Source organism: Apaloderma vittatum, unplaced genomic scaffold, assembly GCF_000703405.1.
Source record: "Apaloderma vittatum isolate BGI_N311 unplaced genomic scaffold, ASM70340v1 scaffold4789, whole genome shotgun sequence".
Lineage (NCBI taxonomy): Eukaryota > Metazoa > Chordata > Aves > Trogoniformes > Trogonidae > Apaloderma > Apaloderma vittatum.
The window spans coordinates 52,323-75,753 of NW_009735657.1; the positions used below are offsets into that span (position 1 = coordinate 52,323).

General features: G+C 38.9%; 1 protein-coding gene across 1 annotated transcript in view; it reads right to left on the reverse strand.

Annotated features, from left to right (window-relative positions):
• Positions 1–21,529, reverse strand: part of LOC104279377 (protein unc-79 homolog) — a gene marked incomplete at its 3' end in the record, with an annotated part of 72,690 nt that extends 51,161 nt beyond the window's left edge. Inside the window, 10 exon segments of the mRNA XM_009876645.1 lie at positions 461–489; positions 1,754–1,794; positions 3,141–3,229; positions 4,949–5,013; positions 6,518–6,647; positions 7,239–7,294; positions 8,408–8,500; positions 11,453–11,623; positions 15,573–15,877; positions 21,417–21,529. Of these exon segments, the coding sequence (XP_009874947.1) occupies positions 461–489; positions 1,754–1,794; positions 3,141–3,229; positions 4,949–5,013; positions 6,518–6,647; positions 7,239–7,294; positions 8,408–8,500; positions 11,453–11,623; positions 15,573–15,819 (921 nt within the window).
• Positions 21,530–23,431: the final 1,902 nt, after the last annotated feature.

Here is a 23,431-nt window from a genome sequence, read left to right on the forward strand (position 1 = left end):
GCAAGCAGATTCTTTTTGTCAGCAATCTTTTTAAAGCCTGAAAGACTTTCAGTCCATATATTTTTAAAAATATACAGTCTAAAGTAAGACTTTTGTCCAATCTAGGATTAAAACAACACTTCAAGGAGTTAAGAAGATATAAAAATTTAAATTTAAATTGAACATTAATCTCTTGCTTTATCCTCTCCATAAGCAGAGCTATGGAATAAAAACTGAACGCAACTCCGTAATGGAATTGTTTTTCTATTGTCACTTCAACAGAAACCTACGATTCAAATCAAACATCAGCAGTTTTAACAAAAAGAAACCTTGCTGCTGAATCATTCCCATCCACTAATAAATGCATTCATGGATAAATTGTGAAAATCTGAAATGACACAAAAAAGAACGCACCACATAGTAATGGAATGGCACTACACACAACAAATCATGCCCCATCACATAAATGACTGAATCTTACCTTCTTCTGACATATAGCAGAAATTTCAGCTGTAAGGGGAAGGCACACAACACATCAACACAGAATGACGATCCATCTGTTTTACTAATGGCAGCCACGGGAAAATGGACTTGCTGCAAGGAAGCCTGAAGCTAAACTTCTGTTTCCAGATACTATTGAAACCTCTAAGCCTGTTGGACTGCCTCAGGTAGGAAACTGTAAAGGTAGGCCTACCAGTTATTTCTACACCGAAAGGAAAGAACAGGCTTGGTGTGTTAAGTGTGGTGTGCTCTGCATCCCATTCACCTGCTGCTTATGCTTCCACCCCGCAGACAGCCTTGTGAAAGCCCACCTGCAGCAATACCACCGTGGCATGCTGGAGAGACATGGCTCCGATGTCCCTATGCTGCCTGCGAAAGTTCACAGGATGCAAGACTGATGAATATGGATGAGTGACCTAGAAGCAGCCACCATATCTGTGGCTCATAACTCCACAGCAAAATGTTCACAGATTCAACCTGTGAGCAGTAGCTATTCAGCCTGTTGCCCTGGCAACATCTGATTCAGTAAGTATAAGTGGCTGCATAAAAAGTACTTTCCTTAAGTAAACAAAACATTCTTAATCTGCATTAGCTTTCAAGTAAAAGGAGATAGCAAGAAAATCTCCACTGCCCAAGAATTTTCAGTTTGCAGAACAAAGAGAGAGGAATGTCTTTGTTCTGCCCTTGAAAGGTTTATTTTAAAGAATATATGACTGTCCTTGTAAACCCCAAAAATTCTGATTAGTCTGTCAACAAGCTTTGGTTGCATTCTGCTAGATAATAAAATATCAGGCTCTCTCGCTGTCCGAAGGACAACAATTGGATCAATGACTGAATCACTGAAAAGTATTTTATGTCCTTTTCTGATATCCTTTAGAGCCTTCTGCTCACAGAAGAGATTTTTAGAATCTTTGAGAGCTTTCAAATCAGGCCCAGACCCAGGAAGACTAGTCCCCTTTTTTGCACACTGGTGTGGAATATACTTTTAAAAACTTGGTGTCAACTGTGGATGCTTTGAGATTTGGAAACCTGTTCAATTGTCTCTGTTTCCTTACGCATAAAGAGCTGCATACTATTTCAGATAGAGGATTAGTCGACCTTTCATAGTACTCTGAGGAGTTTAAGAAATATTAAGTACAAGCTACTTTCGATTCTAAAGGATCGTTTTAGAATTTTAATGCAGTATTTCAAGTAATATAGTATGCAGAAACAGCAGTAAGCAAGGGTTGTAAAATTATGATTAGTTTGTACCTACCCTTAAAATATCTCTTACCTTGTGGCAGAAGAACATCAATCAACCATTCACTGTGATCCCTATAAAAATTGTATATCTAATTAGCTTTCCATTTTTTATTTATATATGCATTTATTTTCGCACAGAGGAAATTTATATAAATTTATGTGGCAGGACTGACATTATTCTGAAGCTATTGTTTTTACAAATGCAGTTTTACAAATTGCAGGCTGCTTTACATTACCCATCTTGTAGTCGAGAGGTCGCGTCCCTGGCGACAGGGAGGCTGGATTAAAATGATCTCTAAGGTCCCTTCCAGCCTAGCTCATTCTATGATTCTACGATCTTTGTTGTGCCTATCTTATTGCAAATTACCACTTTGCTGTTGCTGGTCCAATATGTTTCAAAAGGCTTTAAAAAAATGACTTTTAAGGCATAAATTTATCAAATTAAAATAGTGTGCGCTCTGGAAGTCTGATGGCTGAGAAATGATAGTGAAGAATAACAGATGAACAGAAAAAACAGTACCATTTTTTGTCAGTCTCCTTAGAAGCTACACTTCTACCAAATTCAATTACTTTTTCCTGCAGCTTTAAATCAAGGTAATTGCTTTTTCTGCAGCTGGTGTGATACAAAGGTGTCTTAAACTGGGAACAAAAAAAACCCCATGTAGCTTCTCAACTATCCATAACCCTGTCCATTTGAAGTACTGATAGGAACTCCCCATAAGTATTAGCAGATCTTGTAAAGCACTTCAAACCAAATGAGCAGTTTAAAAATAAAATAAAATTTAAATTTAAAAAATAAGTAATAAGGCTAATTTATCTCAGGATATTCCTTCCAGATACTGGACAAGTCTGCACCAGTTTCAAATCTTTGCTGCTTCACAGTATACCCTATAAAATAATCTGAAATAGAATCATAGAATCATAGAATGGCCTAGGCTGGAAGGGACCTTAGAGACCATCTAGCCCAACCTCCCTGTTTTGGGCAGGGACACCACCTCTCGACTAGAGCAGGCAACATATGGGGACTGAGCAGGAATACATGTTACAGAAAAGTAATGAAGTCTTTGTGAAAGAGCTTTTATTGTAATATCTTGCTTTTAACAGCAGGTAAAGGATGAGGACAACAAACATTTCATAAGCAAAAGCTTGTATACTAACAAGCAGTACCTAAAGTATCTAGTCATCTAGACATCTTAACTTTAAAACTCGCTACCATTTAAGCTAGATGCAAACGCTGATCAGTTAGGGTAAAATTCTATAATTCTTATTCACACTGAGTATAGTGTGCTCCATATATTTCAACAGGACTATCTACATAAAATTATATGCTAATCATGCTGAAATAAAGCATTACTCCAGAGTTCCAAACTCTGGAATCTGACTATACCTGACCATTTTCCAGCTCTTGGTCTACCTACCCTGCAATTCTCTGGCTGCATTCTTCACAAAGATATAGGGGAGGTGGCTTATCACCCAAAGCCACCGACAAAGATGGGTCAATGCACATCTGAAACACAGGGAAGGAAAAGAATTAATACATGTTCATTAGAGCTCACTGGAAAAATTCAGTATATTAATGCTAGGACATACAATATAACACAGCTTTAATATGTGCTGAGAGCATTTAGAATTCTGAAAGACGGTACTCAGCATCTGGCAGCACAGGTTCTCAAAGTACTTCTAAAAGGACAGGGATGTAACTGAACACAAGAGCCTATCAGAAGAGAACAGGACATATTTCAGTATCAATACTAGCACTCTCTGAAAGAAAAGTATATTTTATGTTACGTATTTATAGTCATGACAGACTTCCTTTTTATTTTTTTTCCAAAGAAACAGTCACTTAGAGGATCCATTACCTATGAGAAGATAATGCAAAATTCTAGATTTCTCTCTTCTTCGTAAGGCCTGTTCCAGCAAAATCTGATTTTCAGTCATCATAGTTGTTAACTATACGGACAATTCCAGGAACAGAACAAAGACTATGGACTAGAGCTCCCTCGGCAGCACAGGCCCAAACTTTGTCTTTCATTATCTTTTATCCTTCCACATTACCCAGTTACATAAAGCAGTTAACAGTTAACAGCCAGTTACATATGCATTTATTTGTTTTCTAAGACAAATTTACAAAGGCAAATGGCTCTTTGAATGTTTCTCATCCTTCTTAACCAAATTTACACTCATTTATCCAAGAAACAACAGGCTGCATTTTTCTGAATGATGACTGATCAAGACTGGTTCTAAGTTATGCTGAGATCATTTAAAAAAATTCAAGCATCTCATCTGCGAAGCTTAGAACTGTAAATTTCATTGATATTTTGCTCTACTCCTTGCTTAGTCTGAATCTAGTGATCACTACAACATGGAGCAATACCTTCCAGCATTTTTCCTAATGGATTGCAGAGAATGATTGAAGTGAGAAGGAAAGTGGCCACCTGCAGGACTTGTGATGCAGGTGTCACTGTTACGTCCTATCAGTACCACAGCCTGCGGAAAAGGCTCTCTGAAAAACTGTTTGACTAACGTAATTACATTAGATTAATGTAATTATGTTAACATATGAATTGATGCCAGGAAAATCGGTTTTATCTATATACTTAACTAGATACACTTCTAGTTAATTCGTACACCTAACTGCAGCATGCTCTGGACTTGGGATGCTGCTCGTACCTCTGCCATCAAACGGCGCTATGAGCCTGGTCAAGCCGTTTCGTTCTGTCACCCTTTGCAAAAAGAAGAAATCCATTTAGCTCCCTCAAAGAGAGCTGTGGAAGAGCTTTGCTGCCATTTGCTTTAGGACACATTCCAAGCAAAGGATCACAATCAGAGTAGGTGCACTGTATGACACCAGGGTGTACATGTACATATGTAATTGGATGTTTCCTGTATATAGTAATATTGTGCACATATTTACATGCATATATGTGCTCAGGAAAATATTTCCATGGATTAGCCAGCAGCCAGCTTAGAATTTTATGAAGTTCTCTGTAACCATCCTCACGTTTAATATCAAGACTTGGCCCAGAGCAGTTGGAGAAAATATCCCATCTTGCTTTGGGCAGTCAGAGAACACATTCACAAAGTTCTGGTGCCCTTGGTCTCGACAGACTTTGCTGTTCCTTTAGCTCCTGCTCTTGGTCACCTGCATACAACCAGAGGCTGGGGTCAAAGAGCAATCTCTCATGCCCCAGATAGCTGGGTTGGACCCATGAAGAAATGGCAGTACCTTCACAGCTGGTTTGTTAATTGCATTATGGCATTCAATGTGCTGGCAATGAATAGGATTCCAGGCTGCAAAAGCGAAACACATCTGATTAATAAATGGAGAAAATACATTTATATTCTTTGTGTCTTTTCTGTCTTGAGATCTTCTTACACTAGTTATTACACAAATACGAGAGAAGACCTAGTCATTCCTGAGGAACCCTAATAATTACAATAACCAATGTAGAATATACATGCCTACTGATTTGTTTGGGAAATAACTACAAAATGAACCATGAACTCAGCAAAGAAATGAAAAGAAGTAAGACGCAGACAGCTCCACTGTAGAACCTTCCTGATCTCGCCAACACTCTGAATTAATTAATCACACTTCCACTCCAGGAGGAGGATAGTAGGAGTAGCTGAGTAAATTCAGTAGCATTCTCAGACAAAATGAAAACAGAGCTATGACAAAGGAAAACTAATCTAGCCACAGAAGAGCCTTAGTTTTGTAATGACAAGAAGTAAAGAACTAAGGTATGTTCAAGTTGCATCACTTGGATGCTCTGCAGGATGCCCCCAGGTCAAAATGCCATGCAACTGCAGATAATACTCATCCCATTCTGGGATACATGAACAGAGAATTTATATACAAGAAAATGATTCCTGTCTACCCAGTGCTATGAACAGTTCAGATGGAATATTATGCTTAGTTTACAGGCCTGCTTGCATGAAAAAAGTGATGCAGAACAGTACAAGAAGAAAGATTTTTTCAAAAAAGAAAATCTACCGAGTCTTCATGGGAAAGCTCTACAACAGATCAGACAAACATGTATCAGGAACATTCAGGACGTACTTGACTTGGTCTAAGGGTCCTCTAAGGTCTCTCCCAATCCTTCATTTTTATTATCTAAAATGTTACATTCTGGTCCAGAAATTTTAAAAGTGATTGAAATATACCCCATAGGATGGAGATTATTTGAAACGAGCTGAGACAGCCAATCAGGCAAGGCAAGTCATGAATTGCTGCTGGACAGTCCCTACCATAGAAGCAACAAACCCATCGGCATCACTGGTGAGTCTGGTGGACAAAGAACTTTGTACCATCCACCTACTCAGCTCCAGCTGCGTTGCTGACCTTGTCTCTTATTCTCCCCCTGTAGTCAGAACTCATCCAATATACTGACTGCACCTGACATCACCTGGCTTTTTTTGACAGCAAAAGCCAGATAAGGAGCCTTAGCAACAGCAGCAGGGATAGCAGCTGGCACAACAAAAGCAACTAAAGCAATAATTGAAAGGAACATAAGCCAGAACCCTTTCGAGGCTAAGGTGGCAGGTTCACAGGCCATTTGGAACACTGTATTTATTTACTGTCCTGTTCTGGTTTAGTTAGTATTGAGAGTAACACACTATATTTACTAGCCATAATCACAGTCTTTATTTTTCATAACATCTTTTGATAGTACAGAGAAAGGTGTCATATTAACTTCTTGAACAAAAGATTTCAAAACACATTGTAAAACTGTAAACAGATGACACGAGCACATTTCTGATCATTTACTTTAAAATTGTTTTCAGTTGCACTGACCTGTGTACTGCAGTCCTCTGTATTCACTGATTGCCCCGGGGGGTTTTAAATTGGGCCAGTAATGAAATAACATTTGTACCGCTGGAGGTTTAACTTGAGATGGCCCATAGGCTATTACATACAGTAAATCCTAAGGAAAGAGACATATAAAATGTTTATTTTGCAAAGCAACAAAATTTAATACTTATTACTTGTGTTCAGAGATGTCTGAATATACAAAATCTATACATTTCATACTCTACCAAACATCCTTTGTACACGCTTACAAGTAGATCAGATGACTAACAACTGCAACAATATATTCACAATGGACTTCTGAGCTTGATCGGAGCATCCAATGACCACCATCTACCCCGCACAGTGTACTGACACAGAGAAAATTAAGCCTCTGCCTAGCCATGAAGCAAAAAGGAGTAAAATAGATAAATAACTAGATACAGATCAGATTCAGGCTTAGACAACACTCAAAATAGTCCTTGTAAAACCTGAGTCCCACATGATGTGAGAAAATTTGTTATTAAAGTTACTGCTAACATCCACATAGTATTCAGGAAACAGAGCCCTGAGAGGGACCTTCCTCTCCACAATCCAGGAGGAGGATTGGATATAAAGACCATTTATAACTTCTTGGCACACAGTCAGCTCAATTTTCAAGCCATTTGGTTTTCATTACTATCCAAATACAGTCATTTCCACAAAGCATACATGACCATAAACTTACTTTCCATACTTCTTGCTTATATTTCATGAGGCATTCCAATAATTGGCAGTGATACACTGAGAGAGAAAAGACAGCACAGACAGAATACTGAAATGGAGACTCAAGTTACAGAAGTGATGTAGTTAGCTGATTGGCTTTGCTTTGTCCATCCAAACTCTATACCTCATTTAATTACTTTTCATTTTAAAGGGTTTGCTGAAGAATCATTGCTCTGAGAGTCATCACAAAAGATCAGAAATTCAATATTAGTAACTCCTTTCTGTCCAGGAAAGCAGTAAGATAATGAGTATCATGAGCACACAGCTTTTGGCACAGCAGTGGAGATCTTTTTCAAACCTACTCAGTTTAAGAACACCTGCTAATTCACTTAAACTTTGTTCCCCCAGCACAACGTAAAGCTGTACATGGGTATCTTGTCATTCATCTTGAGACAGTAATGGAAGTCACACATAACAGTCCATTGTCCCATGTATACGAAAGGCTATAGGAGCCACTCTGCATCAGGGAGCTAAATGAACTACTTGACACGTCTGACCTCCCAAAATGCAACATTTCTGTCAGGTGGCTGGAACATGGAATTCACTAACAGAAATAGACTGTTTCATGACAAAAACTCATGCAAGTAGCTTTTAAAAACGGTGTGCTGCTTTTAGGTACCACTGTGAACTACATCAGCATGATGGGACACGTCTCACGTGCATACTGCAGCACATGGTTCCTCCTCACACACACCATCTACCCATCGGCATAAAATGAGACATAGCTGACTACAATGCAATATAAATTCCAGTTCAGTTAGATTGAGTTATGTGGTCCCATGGATTTAGCTGGGATTGTGTCACAGTGAGAGAGAATGGTGTTGTGTTAAGATATTTATAATTACATTTAAATTCACTGTAGTCCTGTCAAGCCTGCGGCCAGCATTACCTGTCTTCTTTAAAATCAGTTGTGACCTTGGTAGGACATAAATCACATTATAAGACAAACTGTTAATAAGAATTTCCATTGTCAAAGTTAGTGAGGATTTCTCTCCAACACTAATTTTATATACTAACACCATTTTCTGATTTCAAGCAAGAGTAGATCTTAACTTTTCTGACTGCATTTGACAGTACTTCACAACTCATAGTTTTAATGCGAGTGTAACCGTGTTGCATGTTTACACATACCCGGGTTTGATGTATACTGCATTGCAATCATGAGCATTGATGACGCAGATAGATTGACATGTGCTGGAACACCTTCTCTTTTTGAGGATCCCACTTGAAAGAAAGGAAAAAATAATAATAATTTCTATTGTGTAACAAGGGAAATTAGGCAAGAATAGCATATAACTGATTCCAACTAACGCAAATAAAATTCGTAAGGTGACATGCCATTAAAAAAAAAAACATAAACAAACAACCAAAACCTAAGAAAGTAGAAATATTCTGTATCGGAGAAGGTGAAACCCCTTTTCTGCTGGAAGACAAAGATGCCTAGGAATGCAGTATTGCTTTACAGAGCACACAGGCGGTTTTCCCGATCAGTAAGATTTCATTCTCAGAGTCACATTAACCAAAGACAGTGATCTTCTCAGGCACTCTCCTTCGGAACCCACAGACTAGTCAAAACAAAGTCACTTGTACAGTCAAGCACACCCAGGGCTTGGACTGTAGGAAGGGTAAGGAAGAAGTGGAGGGTAAAGAAACAGGAGAAAACTGAAAGCCTGCTGTCGAAGCATATCGATGATTGGTCGGGGCTGGTGGTAGCCACCAGCTGTCGGTGTATGGCACAGATTACTTCTCAGGAGGCACGTGGTACGAGTTCTTGTTACAGCTACATACTAAAAAAATTAGTTCCCCTTGTTATGTGACCCATGCTAAGATAACAATAAACAGTAGCCCTGAAGTGTGGCTATGCTGTTGTAACTTTGACCTTGCACAAAGTGGCTGCAGTTTCTTCTGGTCTCCTACGAAGCGGTTCCTACTACATGATATACTTAGAAAAACCCTACAGAGCGTGGGTGTTTTATTTGCTGAACTCTAACATGGCAATAAGGCTCTGAAGGCAATCCAGAGACGTGGCATATATCTTCCCACCCTCACAGCACCTTCCCAAGCCTGGCTGCCAGGCCCCAAATATCAAGCATTTGGGACAGAAGCACAGAACTGTAGCTACCAGTGTGGCAAGATGCTTTCACCCCTGCCATCTGGCTCTCCAGCTGCTTACATAATCTCTCGCATCCTCCCATTTGGTTTGATTCAGAGCTGAACACGAGGGGAAGGAAACACTGCACTCGCCTTGTAAAGGCGCATATCATTCCCTGTGAGGGAAGACCTGGACACTGACTAAAAGAGCACTTGACTGCAAAAGAGGAAGAGAAGGAAAAATAGAGAATTTCTTCTAAATGGTACTTCTCCATATGACTCAACATTGCCATGTCTCTTTTCATTGCACTTAATTCATTCTTTTTTGAATCTCATTCACACATGTAAGAGCCCCCAAATCATTACAGCAAGGCCTTTTCGTATGGATATAAATTTCAAAATTTCAGCAGCTCTAACCTTGCAATTAAAATGTGGCCATCAGCAGAAAAGTAGGACACTACTAGAAGCCAAATTTAAAGAGCAGCAGGCTGGTTTCATACCAAGATCTAATCAAAAGTGTGTGAGGGAAAAGGCAACATGACAAAGGTTGCTCTCATGCTCTGCATGGACGCAATCACTGCCAAGGGCAATTGGGGAATAGTATCTGTCTAAGTAAATCAAGGATTTGGCTCAACCAGTTGTTTCAGAGAATAGTTCTACAGATCTGATGACAGACAGGACAGGTCACCTATATCAGCTGTTCTTTAACAGGTAACAGTAACGGAAGAAAAAGCAGTTGAATACAACATTCTGTTCTTAACCCAAAGAGGATCTCTTGCACATACGCATGAAATGTATCTTAGTATTTTTCATTTGCATACTGTTATTAGACCTGTCAAAGGCAACAGAGAAAACATCATTGCTACGTCTTACAAAGGGTTATTTTACATGGGGAAATGGACATACAGAACAGCTCCTGGATTTCTGCAAGATCACTGACTGGTAGAGCCAGAAAATGTAGATGATAAATTTCCACAGAATCTTAATCTCAAAACAGTGCACGATGCTTCTTTCCATGTTCTAATAGCATCTTCTACAGGCTTAAATGATATCAGTGTAGATCTCTGTGCAAAAGTTGTTCATGTTTTTCCATAAAGGTCTGGAATACAGAGAAGTAGGAGACATTCTCACAGATTTACAGGATCATTGATGTTAGAAGGGACCTCTGGACGTTGTCTGGTCCAACCTCCCTGCTCAAGGAAAAGTCAACTAGAGCAGCTGCTCAGGACCTGTTGTGTTCTGAGCATCTTCTAGGACAGAGAAGCAAACTGTTCTAGTGTTTCATCACATATATCATAAAAGGCTTGTTGGTTAAAACTGACTTTTAATATTGATCTTAGTGTTTCCACCTGCAGAACGTGGTTAAATTTTTTGCTACTACTGGACTCTCATCAAGCTTTTTATCAGGGACATAGCCAAGAAGACACCTCTGGATTCACATTGTGCAGAAATGATGAAATCATGTAATTATCTGACACTCTTGGGGAGAGTAAGAAAAAAGAAAGTAATAAAGTAGGCATTGCCAGATTCAGTCTTAACACTACGCATAAGAGATATTACAGGCACAGCTATTTAGTACAGAACTTAAATAGAAAATGCCAAGAAGGGAGAGAGGGAGAAAACTTGGGAATTCATCACAACATCATAACATTGAGAAGATTTATTCTTGTACATCCAGATACAGCCCAGATGCAAAATTTACCCATGTTGCTGCTGCACCAACCATTTCAGCAGCAGTTTGCCTATTGATTCTGCATTCAAAACTCCTACTACCGGCACTGAAAATCCCATGAGTCTAAAGACAGTGTACTTGTTAAATAAGCTAAACTTCACCCTTTAAATGAAGGAAGAATTCACACAGTAACACAGCATAATAAATAAATAAATAAATAGAATAGAGTAGAATTATTTCCCTTTGAACAAGAGTCACATGGAATTATGTTACATATGTACATACAGCAGATTGATGTCCCATTACAATTCTACAAAAAATCAAACTTGAACTCCTACAGTCCGATACCAGTATACAAGTTTTCCCCCCCATGTTTTCTGAGACATAACAATACTAGAATGAATTCTACTTACATATAGCCATAGGCAGAAAAGATGTGCTGAGATACTCTATAATATCCTTGTGCAGAAATGGAGGAAAGGTAGCTAGTGTTGAAATCATTGTATAGGGTAAAGTACTCAAAATATCATCATTGAGAAAAGGAAGTAAGCATGTAGTAGTGTAAAAAATTGACTGCCCAAGATCTGTTGAACAAAATGAAATAAATACAGAATTATTATAATGCAAATATGACTAGGTACTTTTTAGTATACAAAACTATTAAGAAATACATTTAAATTCAGTTTTTCCCTCAAGGTAATTTGGGAAGTTAATTACTACAGACTAAAGACTTCACCTATCATTTTTACGCCCCTCCTCAAATACAGGGAAACAGTATTCAGAAGAGTTTGAAGGCAGTATGAATACTACAGCCAGTAAAATAATTGATTTAAATCAATGTTGATTTTAATCACACTGTGATTAACATATAATGGCCTGCATTTAAGTAGAGATGTTATTAGAATTAGAATTTGATACGCACTTTGGTATTGAAAGGCCTGCTTTTGCAGTCATAGAAAAATAACAAGATTGTGATCTTAATTACCCTCAAGAAAGCTGCAAAGTACCCCACACACAGAGACTACAGGAAGCATCACTGTATCTTTCAGATAACATGTGATTAAACTATGGATCTCGTTTTTATGAGAAGCCATGGAGGCCAAAAGTGGCCTGAGAAGAAAAAAAAAAACATTTATCAAGAATTCCCATACTTTTTCTAATTAGTTATACTATAGCTTTTTGGAGGGGATACTTAAAAAATGTGCCACATTTTGAGATCCATAGGGAAGGGATAGGCTATTGTGGAATCTGGGTGGAATCTTTATACCCTCTTGCAAATGAGGAACTGAGCTGGGGCCAATAATGCTCCAAGCAAGGTTACAGCACTCAGCGAACCCCGAGTTCGAATCCATGTGATGATCCCAAGACATGGGAACACCTTTCCCCTGCACAAGATTGATTTCTTTTTGTTACTCACTCTGTAACCTGTGTTATACACAGGCCCTCAGTCTCATCTGTACAGCTAGTGGGATTTCAAACTGCCTCTGTAAAGTGCTCAAAGATCTGTAGCTGTCAACGTTATTACACATACTAACAATTAAAATTAGCACTCCATTGCAGTGGTTCTGGCAAGTCTGCTATGCAAGGGTCTAACCAGACCCTAAATGCTAGGGAGCTCTTCTCTCTTGCAATATATATTGACCAGATAAGGGAATTTTGTAAAATCTGACTGGACCAAAGCTCAGGATCACCTAGCGCACCAGTTGTACTTACCCCATCAACACTGATTGTTCCGATTAAAACAAATGTATTTATTTTAGTCAAATGCTAAGCTGAGGGAGAAACAAATAACAAGTTGTATCGCAAAATTTAATTCTACACACAGAGAACCACACAAAAAATAACAAGTGACCTCACTTTGCCCCAAGTACAAGTCAAACCAATTATTCCTGACAGATATTTATCTAAACTTTTCTTAAAAATCTGCAATACAGCTCAATTCTTGTCAATCATCCCAGTACTTAATCATCTTTACCATAAAAAGGCCTTTTTAAAAAAAATATAACATAAAATAAAATCCATTGCTCCTTATCCTGACCAACTGTAACCATAAACAGTTTAGTTTGGTTTATTGCTCCTCACAGCAACCTTTATATATTTGTATAGGGTAATTACATTGGCTATTTTTCTCTAAGCTAGACAAACCAAGTTCTTTCCATTTTTCCTCATGTTGACATTTTCTAGACTTCAAATCATCTTGTTTCTTTTTTTCCTGGACTCCTCCCAAAATGTCCATGTCTTTCTTGAAGCCAGATGGACAAATTTGACAATTTTACCTCAGAGGAGGCTTTGCTGGGGCTTTTAAATTGAAAAACAAAATGCTCTGGATGTCTGATACACAAAGCAGCTGTTCAGGTAACACTAGAATAACATTTACATGTTAGTGACTTACGGTCTGCTTCTGATCTACTGCAACAATCAGATCTCTCTGCATTACAGCTTTCAAGATAGTATTTCCCTCATTTCACTTCTACATTTGATTTCTCCTGCTTAAACATGGTATTTTACACTTGTCCTCTGAAGATGTTTCAGAACAGAATGCAACTTGCCAAGCTGGTTTTGAATCAGGTATCTTTCACAAAGGACATGCTATTGACTCTCTTGACAACCCCTACAAATCAAAGTGCTCCCTTATTTCTATCAGTCAAATAAAAAAAAAAAATAATATATCACAAAATCATAGAATGGTTAAGCTTGGAAGGGACCTTGAAGATCACCTAGTTCGAACCCCCCTGCTGTGGGCAGGGACACCTCTCTCACTAGTCCAGGTTGCTCAAAGCCCCACCCAACCCGGCCTTGAACACTCCCAGAGATGGGGCATCCACAGCCTCCTTGGGCAACCCGTTCCAGTGCTTCACCACTCCCATAGTGAAAATTTTTTTCCTTCAATCTAATCTAAATCTAGCCTCTTGCAGTTTCAGGCCATTGCCCCTTGTCCTATCACTACAGGCCCTTCACCAGCTTTCCTGTAGCCCCTTTCATATATTGGAAGGTCGCTATTAGGTCACTATGGAGCCTTCCCCTCTCTAAGCTGAATAACCCGAATTCCCTCAGCCTGTCTTCATAGCAGAGATTCTCCAGCCCTCTAATCATCTTCGTGGCCCTCCTCTGGATCCGGTCCAGAAGATCCATGTCCTTTTTGTACTGTGGGCTCCAGAACTGGATGCAGCATTCCAGGTGGGGCCTCACCAGAGCAGCGTAGAGGGGCAAAATCCTCTCCCTCGACCTGGTGGTCACACTTCCTTTGATGCAGCCCTTTCAATAGCACTAGAGACCCAGCACAGACTCCTGTAAGATTCCCACCTGCTACACCCCTCCAGCTGATGAGAGCCACTGGTAACTACTCCTGGAGTGTTTTCCTCATGCAAGCAGGGACCCCATGTCCCGAACTACCTGTCAGGATGTCAAGTGACGCAGTAGTAAAAGCCTGACTAAGGACAAGAAAACCCCCACCAGGAGAGCCATTGTGCTGCCATGAAAAGAAATTGTGTTTGCTTAACATTATTTGTTCTTTACAAGCCTCCCTTGGTTCTTAATTATCACCATGTTATCTATTTACAAAAAGATTGTTTTGATAATTAACTCCACCATTTCTAGAAGTTGAAGTCGACAAGTCTGTGATTTGCTACGAGCCCCACTTTTGCAAGATTTTCTAGTGCAATACTCTTTGATTCAAAATGTGCTGCTGCCAACTCAAAAGGAATTCAGCATTTAACAGAAACTTTCCTCCTAAAGAATTTCAGCAGTATAGCAGATTGACAACAATCTTCCTATGTAAGTAATACACCCTGACACCATGGTGAAAATTAAATTTGGCTTATGGAACACAGGGAGAACACTGGGCTCCTGCATCCCAGTATGGCAAGCCACAGACTAACAAGCCAGACTAACAATGCACAACTTTAGTGAAACAATATTTAAGTACAACACAGTCACAAAAAAATCTTGTGATTAACTAAATCAGAACATAAGAAAATACAGCTTTTCTCTAAGTCAGACAGAGATATTGCTATCTTTTTACTCAGGAATATTTTAAAGCCATCTCAAATCACCATTACCATGGCTTTTCTTCAATTAAATGTTCTATTTAGAGATGGACCTGCACCAAAACACGCGATCTGCATATTTGTTAGAAGACAGATACACATTTGCAAGCAATCTGTGCCTTTTTAAGAAAGCCACCCTAAAAAGACAGGTCTGAAAGTATCTCAGCAGATTCAAATTCAAAATCCATACTTTTTTAGACCTATCTGTATTATTTTTGTAACACATCATTGTGTTTTAGTTACATTCCACCAGCACATCCCTAAAAGTCAGACAACCTCTGAATTCAAACCGAAATCAACTGTTGGCAAAAGAACATCTTTTATTTGAGAAAGTGAAACCAAACACTTGGATATGAACACATCCCAGGAGATCTGAATTCCAGATCCAGGTCAGTTTAGGCCCATCTCTTCTACTGCATTTAGGCATCACCCAGGGATTCACAGCACTGAAGTTAAGCGTACTGGAAGGGTTCAAGGGCCTGCTTACCATGTTGACCATGTTGTAGCAAGGGAACTAGATCCAGTAGTGTCACCAGTGTCACGTAAAGTCCTTGATAGTCCAAAGATGGGTAGTCTGATAACTGAGCATCACGACTTTGCTGGCCACGTTCAGATGGAGCATCTCGCAGGACGCTGTAAAGGAGGGAGCGAGTAACAGTAGGGTTGATGGAACTGACCTGTGGTCTTAGAGATGGAGTGAGTGGGAATGGCACAGGAAAAAGACACATGGTCATGGGCACTGTCAAATTGGAGGCATCTTGATTCTCCTTCTTCCCTGTGCGGGACAAAATGCTGTTGGGGGGACAAAGAAAAAAAAGAGACAACAAAGACACAAAGAACAGCACATTACATTGAAATGACACTATAAAACAAATAATAAAAGACCAGATACACCCCACATAAGATGCAATCTCTACCGAAACCAGCGTGTCTACAAATCTAGCAACCATTCGCTTTCATGCTTCGAGGTAAGAGAAGTAAAAATTGACATCTAGGAAAATTTAATTGCATCTCATGTGTTATCTGGTTCATAAGGAGCAAAAATATAAAAATGCATGTTTCAGTGCCCTACCCATGTTTCACAGTTAAGAAAAATTCTGAGAATTAGAAGCATTTGCTACGGAAATACAGCTGTGTCAAAATAGGCTGGTATTTTGCTCTGAGATTTTGAGATATTGTTTTTCGCCCCCTACAATCTTTTGAAACAACTGACTGAAAACATGCAAAATATAGGTGTGGCACTTGCAGAAACATGTTTTAGCAAAGAATAAACATGTGTGTTTGTTAAGATAGTCTTAAAAATCACATGTTTATTGCATTAAAATAATGTCTGTATGTATTTTATGATACTGTTTCATGACCACTCAACTCAGTATCATTTGAGATAATGAAGTTTAAACAGGCACATGGATTTAGAAATAATATAGTATTTCTAAAATGTTAACTAAACTATATTTGGAAAAGTTATAAAATAATATATAGTAGATGGTCTTTAGCATATGTTTGTGAGCTAATGATAATGGTTGTTTATGTGTGTTTTTAATTTTGCCCATGTTTAGGGAGGAAACATTCTACTTTATGAATACAAACACTCCTTGGGTAAATATTTACCTTCAAAAATCTAAGGGCTAAGCAAGCAAGACCAATTACGTAACTGCAGATCAGACAGTATGTTACTATGCAGCTGTTACTTACGTTATTATTCAACAAAACTCACTATAAATTAAAGGAGACATAATTTCAAAAAATAAAAAGGATTTAGTGGGAATCAAAATAGAGGCTATATGTCAACCAGCTTGTTATGTTGTTTTAAGAATGTTGTAAACACGTTAATCTAATTTATTAAGAAAAATAAACCCCACTATTTTAAATAGAAATAGTCACTTAAGCAGTGTTATATTTTAGTTATCAGGCAATTATAGGGTTAGTTCATAATCTTCATATGTGCCTATAAAATATAATACACCTTTCAGATATATTGAACCACACACAATGCTTTTTTTTTAGTACGTTTTGCATCTCTCAGTGGTTGGAATTTCCAAAGGCAGTTGCTGTTGGCTTAACTCTGTTCCAAAAGCCAGTGTTATAAAATACAAGTCAGTGGCTTTAAAATTTCCTCTGACTAATGGAGAGCAGGGTTATGTCAAGAGGGAGCACTTCTGGAAACCTCTTTCCTCTTTAACAATATAGAAATCCCTATCTTATAATCATCCTAGCAAAGACACATCTTACCTCACAAGTCTACTCAACAATTTACACAAGTAAGCTAAACTCTTGCTGAGGTGCTTATAAGAGAAGTCATTCATTTGCCACATATATAAAAAACACTTTTACAAGAACAGTTCTATGCCAGCTGGCTACTATCACATCATACTTGCAGTCAGAGATGACAGACATAGTCTGTTTTAAGGAACTACACACTTTTCTCCCACCCTTTTTGATTGTGCCTTACATATTTAGCAGATTATTTTGGTTTCTGTTACCCAATGTCCAGTATAAGAATGTGGTGACTGTCATGTCAGTGTTTATGAAATCATACCAGAAAATCACCTATGATCTGACTTGAAAAACAAATGATCAGAGTGCTGATTCCTTTTAATTTGCTTGACATTCATTTGTCGTGCTTTGCAGCTCATGCTTAGAGATATGAAGGTACTGAACTACATTCCTTCCCTGTCTACCAACAGATCATACCAATTATCTATCCCTCTACTTGCCAACACATCCCCTTCAAGTGCACTTATTTCCAGAAAGGATATTACTGTATTAATCCTTGCTTTGAAAAGCCTAAGGCGGTGATGGAGAGCTTACTCTATAGGCTTCCCTTCTGTGTTAAAACAGAGCTATGGCTTGCCTATGGATTAGAGGCCAAAGCACAGTCTTGTATCTTGATCAGGGCATCCTTCTGTTTGCTTCAGCAATAGCAATGAGACCATGCTTAAATTCCATGCCAAATTTAGAAGAAAAACCAAACAAAACCAAAAAAACCCCACAAACTTTCAGACCCAGGCTTTTGCCTGACCCACATGTTTTAAAAGCAATGAACAGAAGAGTCAAAACTGAAAATCTAGGAAGTTTCCTAAGACCAAGATACAATGATTGCAGTTTGCTCCTCTTTCTGTTCAAACCGAGAGCACTGAGAACTTGGGAGTGTCTGCAGACGTTAACACCGTATTGAACTTGCTCTGTGACAAGTGACAAAGCTGCCAAGGCTTGTTTCAAGTTTTGCATATCTACCCCAAAATTACTGCCTTCCAGGGAAGCTTTCCTAAAATGCCTACAAGAAAACTGCTTCTCACCAAGGCAGCAAAACAAGTTTGACCACTAATCAGCCACTGTCCATTTATAATGCAAAATATTTTATCTAAAAATACACATGGAGAATTTTCTCCAAGAAAATGTAAAGAAAAGAGCTGTTCTATAACATGTTTATCAAATTTTAGATCATTCCTCAAATGAGGGAGAAAATACTGAAAATGAGCAGGGCATGAAACAAATTCATGCTGTAATGTAAAGAAATGCTTTTGCCCAAAGAGAAAATTAAAGAAGAACTAAATGAATCAATGTGCTATGCATTGTGTATGGTGATTTTATGTGATGTTTATTCATAGAAATCAGGAATTTAATTTTTTAAGCCATTTCGCATCTGTACCCCCCTCCCCTGACCTTGTCATTTATTGAGGCTAGCTCCAGAGCAAAGGAGAAAATCAATTCCTTGTGCGATCCAAGCATAGCTAGCTGAATGGCACCAGGTATGAATGTGATCCAATACAGTGGGCACAGCCCACTGAACAGAACACAGTCAACATGTCCGTAACATGGAAAGGTGAAAAGTATAATAAACACTAAAAGCTACACCTGTAAAACCCAATCATTATATGGAATTTCTCTCACTAATCACTATTCCTCCATTATTTCTATGACTACGTACGTTCATAAAGAAATGTTCATCCTAAAAAAATTCAGCTGCAAGGAGAATACACATCAAACTGGGAAATATTTTTTAAAGTTATTTTAAAAGAGTAAATTATCACAAACAACCTATTCTGAAGACCAGAGCCAAAACCTCCAGAAACCAATGGATATTTTTTCTACTGTTTGATCAGTATTCTCTTAGCAGCTGGAATCCTTGCATATGCTCTGTCTCAAACTAGAAAGATTATTGTCCACCATATACTTTTACCATTACATTAAACCCTGCAAAATGGAGTCTCAGTGTAGGAGGCAGAAAGAAGACTCAGCATGCAGAATATTTAAATAAATTTATGAATGTGCTCTTCCAGAAAGTCCTTAACTAGTCTGTATAGTTTTAGGGTAAATCTTGCAGAGACCGGCATACAGTGAGCGGGATTTTCCTTCTTTCCATCTGCCACACCAAATCAGGCGGTGATTTGTTTTCCCTTTTCATCCAGCTTCTTTCTTGGTATCAGCACATGTATAAATCATAGCACTCAGGCTTTGACCCACAGTTCAAATTCCCCCGTTACGGAGATTTAGAATGTGGGTTTGACCTTGCTGAGTATCAGAACTCAGTCCACTTAAATTTAGATCCAAGTCCTGGCTTCAATTTCTGGTGCCCTTTTAGCCCTGAGGCTGATCAGATCCCAGCTGAGGAAGGCCCCAGCCATTTGTGTGGACCTGCCTATCACATCTGAGGATCACTTCTGCCTCCTGAGGTTCAGCGTGACCGACAACAGGATTGTGGTTCAGTCCCATTCTGAACATGAAAAAAAGAAATGGAGTTGCTCAGTTGTGCAATTCCATCTTCATTTCTGATCTGCTCCCATAGTTGCTAGGTATTAAGCTTTTTCAGAAAGTCTCGAAACATCACTACTCTCAGAGCGTGAAGAATTTGTGATGCAGGACACGTCAGTTGTACTGCTTAGAAAGATGAAGACAGAGTGGTATAAAAACACTTCCTTTAAGCAGCAGACTCTAAATCTAACCTGTCCAATGAACTTCATCCCAAAACTCAAAACAGATCTCATTATAGCACTCAGTAGTTACAGCTGAGTGAGAAAAGGGTCAGAATCAAGTCCAACTTCCTTGCTTTAACAGCTTAGAGGCCCACAACATTTACGCAGAGGCTGTTTCATCATACAGAATCTTACTTAAATGTGATTTAAGTGTGTGTGAGTTGTGCAAATAATCCATCAAAACAGCCTGATGTGGGAACAGAGCCATGTTTAAGGTGTATCTTTAGTGACCCTTTGAACAGTTTTTTCCCCACAGCTGTAAGGAGACAAAATTTAATTTATTTATCTTTTTCAAAAGCCCTACTCATTGCCATAAGCTTCTACAGCACTCTAAATGATGAAGAAAACAGATTTCACAGTGGTTAAACAATTCTACTCTTGAAATTTTCACAAGTAAACTGGAGATTTTTAAGTTCGCAGTGAATAAGTGTTCCACTGATAATACTTCCGTCTACGTATCTTTCCTGCTTATAAACGGGGTCAAGAATTTTGATACATTCCATGCACTTTAAATAAATGTTAGAACAAACTGCTGTCCTTCTTTCAGTTTAAATTCTTTCTTCTCAACTTGTATATATCATAAGGCCATGTGCACACATCTATGGGTTAATTCTATTTCGTTAATATTTCCTCATCAACTAAGGCAAATAGCCTTTGAAAATATGAATCCACTAGGTAGCAATGTGGAATGTACATCATTCCTAATTCAGTCTCACCACTTTTCACACATTTTTAGTAAGACAAGAGGTAACATTTCCTATTTCAAATGTATCATGTAACCGTACGGTATTTAGTACTGTATATTATTACTAAATATTGGACAAAATCAAAACCCCAGGTGAGAACAAGCCTGACTTGTCACCATCCAAGCCTAGATCTGTATATAGACTGTGCCTACTTGTTATGAGGGACTGAACCAGAACCCCAGGCTGAGAGTCAGCTGAACTGCGGCACCAGGGAAGAACCTAGCTCTGCTCGTCTGGCTCATCGCCCTCGGATCCTGCGGCACCAGGGCTGTCAGGGAGCTCATGAGTACACACGTCTAAAACTCTCTAGGTCACAAACTCCTTTCTTCACAAATTCAGCACAGTTCTGCATTCAGGTAAGTCTTAGGAGGGCCAAGCAAATGTGTAATCAAGTTTATTTTAGAATCAGCCACTCAATAAGCAGCTCAACTGGGCAAATTGGGCAACAGCCACTGAAGAGATTAATTCATACCATTCTTTTCTTAAATTACGCTCTGACTCTTTTTGGCTGAGCATTGACCCATTAAATCTTGCAACCAATTCAAAGTCAATCAATACCCCTACAATTCTTTAGCTCTTTATTCTTCAAGAGCATTAGTTAAAACTTACCTCAACAACGTCTGAGAAAAGTATTTCAGAGTATTTGCAATGTCAGTTCCAGAGGGTACAGGGTAAATGTTGTGGAGAACCCGGTTGTGATATTCCTGAAGGTAACGGATTTTAGAAGCAACTACATAAAAGACAAAAAGCAAACACAAAAACTTTCATTTAGGTTTTTTGTCAACTTTGACAGAATCATATCTGTTCCTACCACTTCTGAATTTTTTTTTCAATTTATGAATTAAACTGTAAAATACAGAGAAGTCTCTCCATTTGTCGTATTTTAACTGAATTGAGCATTCCAGTTCAAGAGTGCTAAGGGGCAAGCACAGAAGCGAATGCCTGCATCTGTATTACACCAACTTAGTGGTAGCAAATGAAAAACAAAACAAAAAACCACACCATTAAACTAACAACAACCAAAAAAAACACCACCCTCCATTTCTTCCATGTCTTCAAGCATCTCAAATTCATTTATAATGAATGAGTCATTGGATGACAGAAGGTTCATGTGAGACAGATGAATACTTCTACAGCCAAAGACAAGATACAAGCTAAGACAGAGAGACCTTATGTGATTTACTTGAGGCCACACATTTACTTTACGCAATGATCTAAAGAAATAAACAGCATGGATCTTTTCATCTAAGTGCCTTAAGAAGTCTGATCGGGCAGGTGAGGGGATTTCAAAGAGCAGTAGGAGCTCTACACCTTTACTGAAACCATTTTTGTTGTTGTTTTAGAAATAATAGTGGGTTTATTTTCTATTGGAGCTCTTTGTTCAGTACTGGGGAAAAAGTGATTACCCAGCACAGCTGCAGCGCCTTACACTGTCTACATGGCACAGGACAGTCTCATACAGAGACACGCGAGCACGCTGAAATCTTTCCTTGCTTTGCTCCAGCTAATCAGTTTTGCTGAGAAAGGGTGTGCGGGCTGTGGCAAGGGGCTGCACCAGCTCAACCGCGCTTCCAGCCGGACTGCTGAGCACCTCTTTAGAGCCTGGCTCTGCACAGTCACAGCCTCAGTGAAAGCAGAGCTGCCTGGGAACTCTTAATCATGTTAATAGCACATCAGTACTGTGGAATAGATAGTTAAAAAGGGAGATACTTCCGAATTACTTCAGCCCTTGAGCATATGGATTATGAGTCTTTCACTGAACCAAAATATTCCTTGTTCCCCTGTAGGGCTCCTTCACTCTGGAAGACAAACCACACTTCCGAAACAAGCAATTAGTCAATACTTCGTTTTATTCTCATTGTCAAAAGTCATTTATTAAAGAATGAATACCATTAAGTCCGCTGCCGAAGAAAAGGCACAAACTTCCTGAGACATCTCTGTGCCCCTCACTGCTGCTGTATTTGAACATTTCATGAGCGTCCTGATTTCTTTCCATGCCATTGACAAGTTGAATGAGAGGGGGTGACATTGTATCCGTATTACAGAAGACAAGGAGAGACACCAAGAGTAAAGTGTCTGCAGCTGCTGTTGGAGGCTCTGTCTGAGATAGAGCCATCTTGCCAGTACCAACAGCACGATGTACCCGACTTCCACCCACACACAACGAATGAGGTTTGACAATTTCACATCGGATATTCACAAAATGAGGAACACTCAAATAAACATCGAGTGAAAGATCCTGTTTGCCTGAAGTGTGTGACAAAAGAATCTGGTCTTCCAGCACCCAACTGCCCTCACCATGGCAATCCCTTCTTCCATTTCCTGCTGTACTGACCGTACTCTCCCAATTTCTGCAGCAAGGGAAGCTCCTACAGACAAAATTCTCCCTCGTGCTATTACCCTGGTAATCAGAGGGAAAAAGCCCATCACATGACACAACAGGGCTGAGGTCCATGGCAAAATAGCAAATAAAACTGCCATTAGGGGCACTATCATAACGCATATGCAAAAGTAATAAACAGGACGCATAAGAAACTTTAATTATATTTCCCCACTTTCAAGTGTCTTACTTCACAAACTTATTTTAAGGTGACATTAATGGATAATTAAAAACCAACCACTAC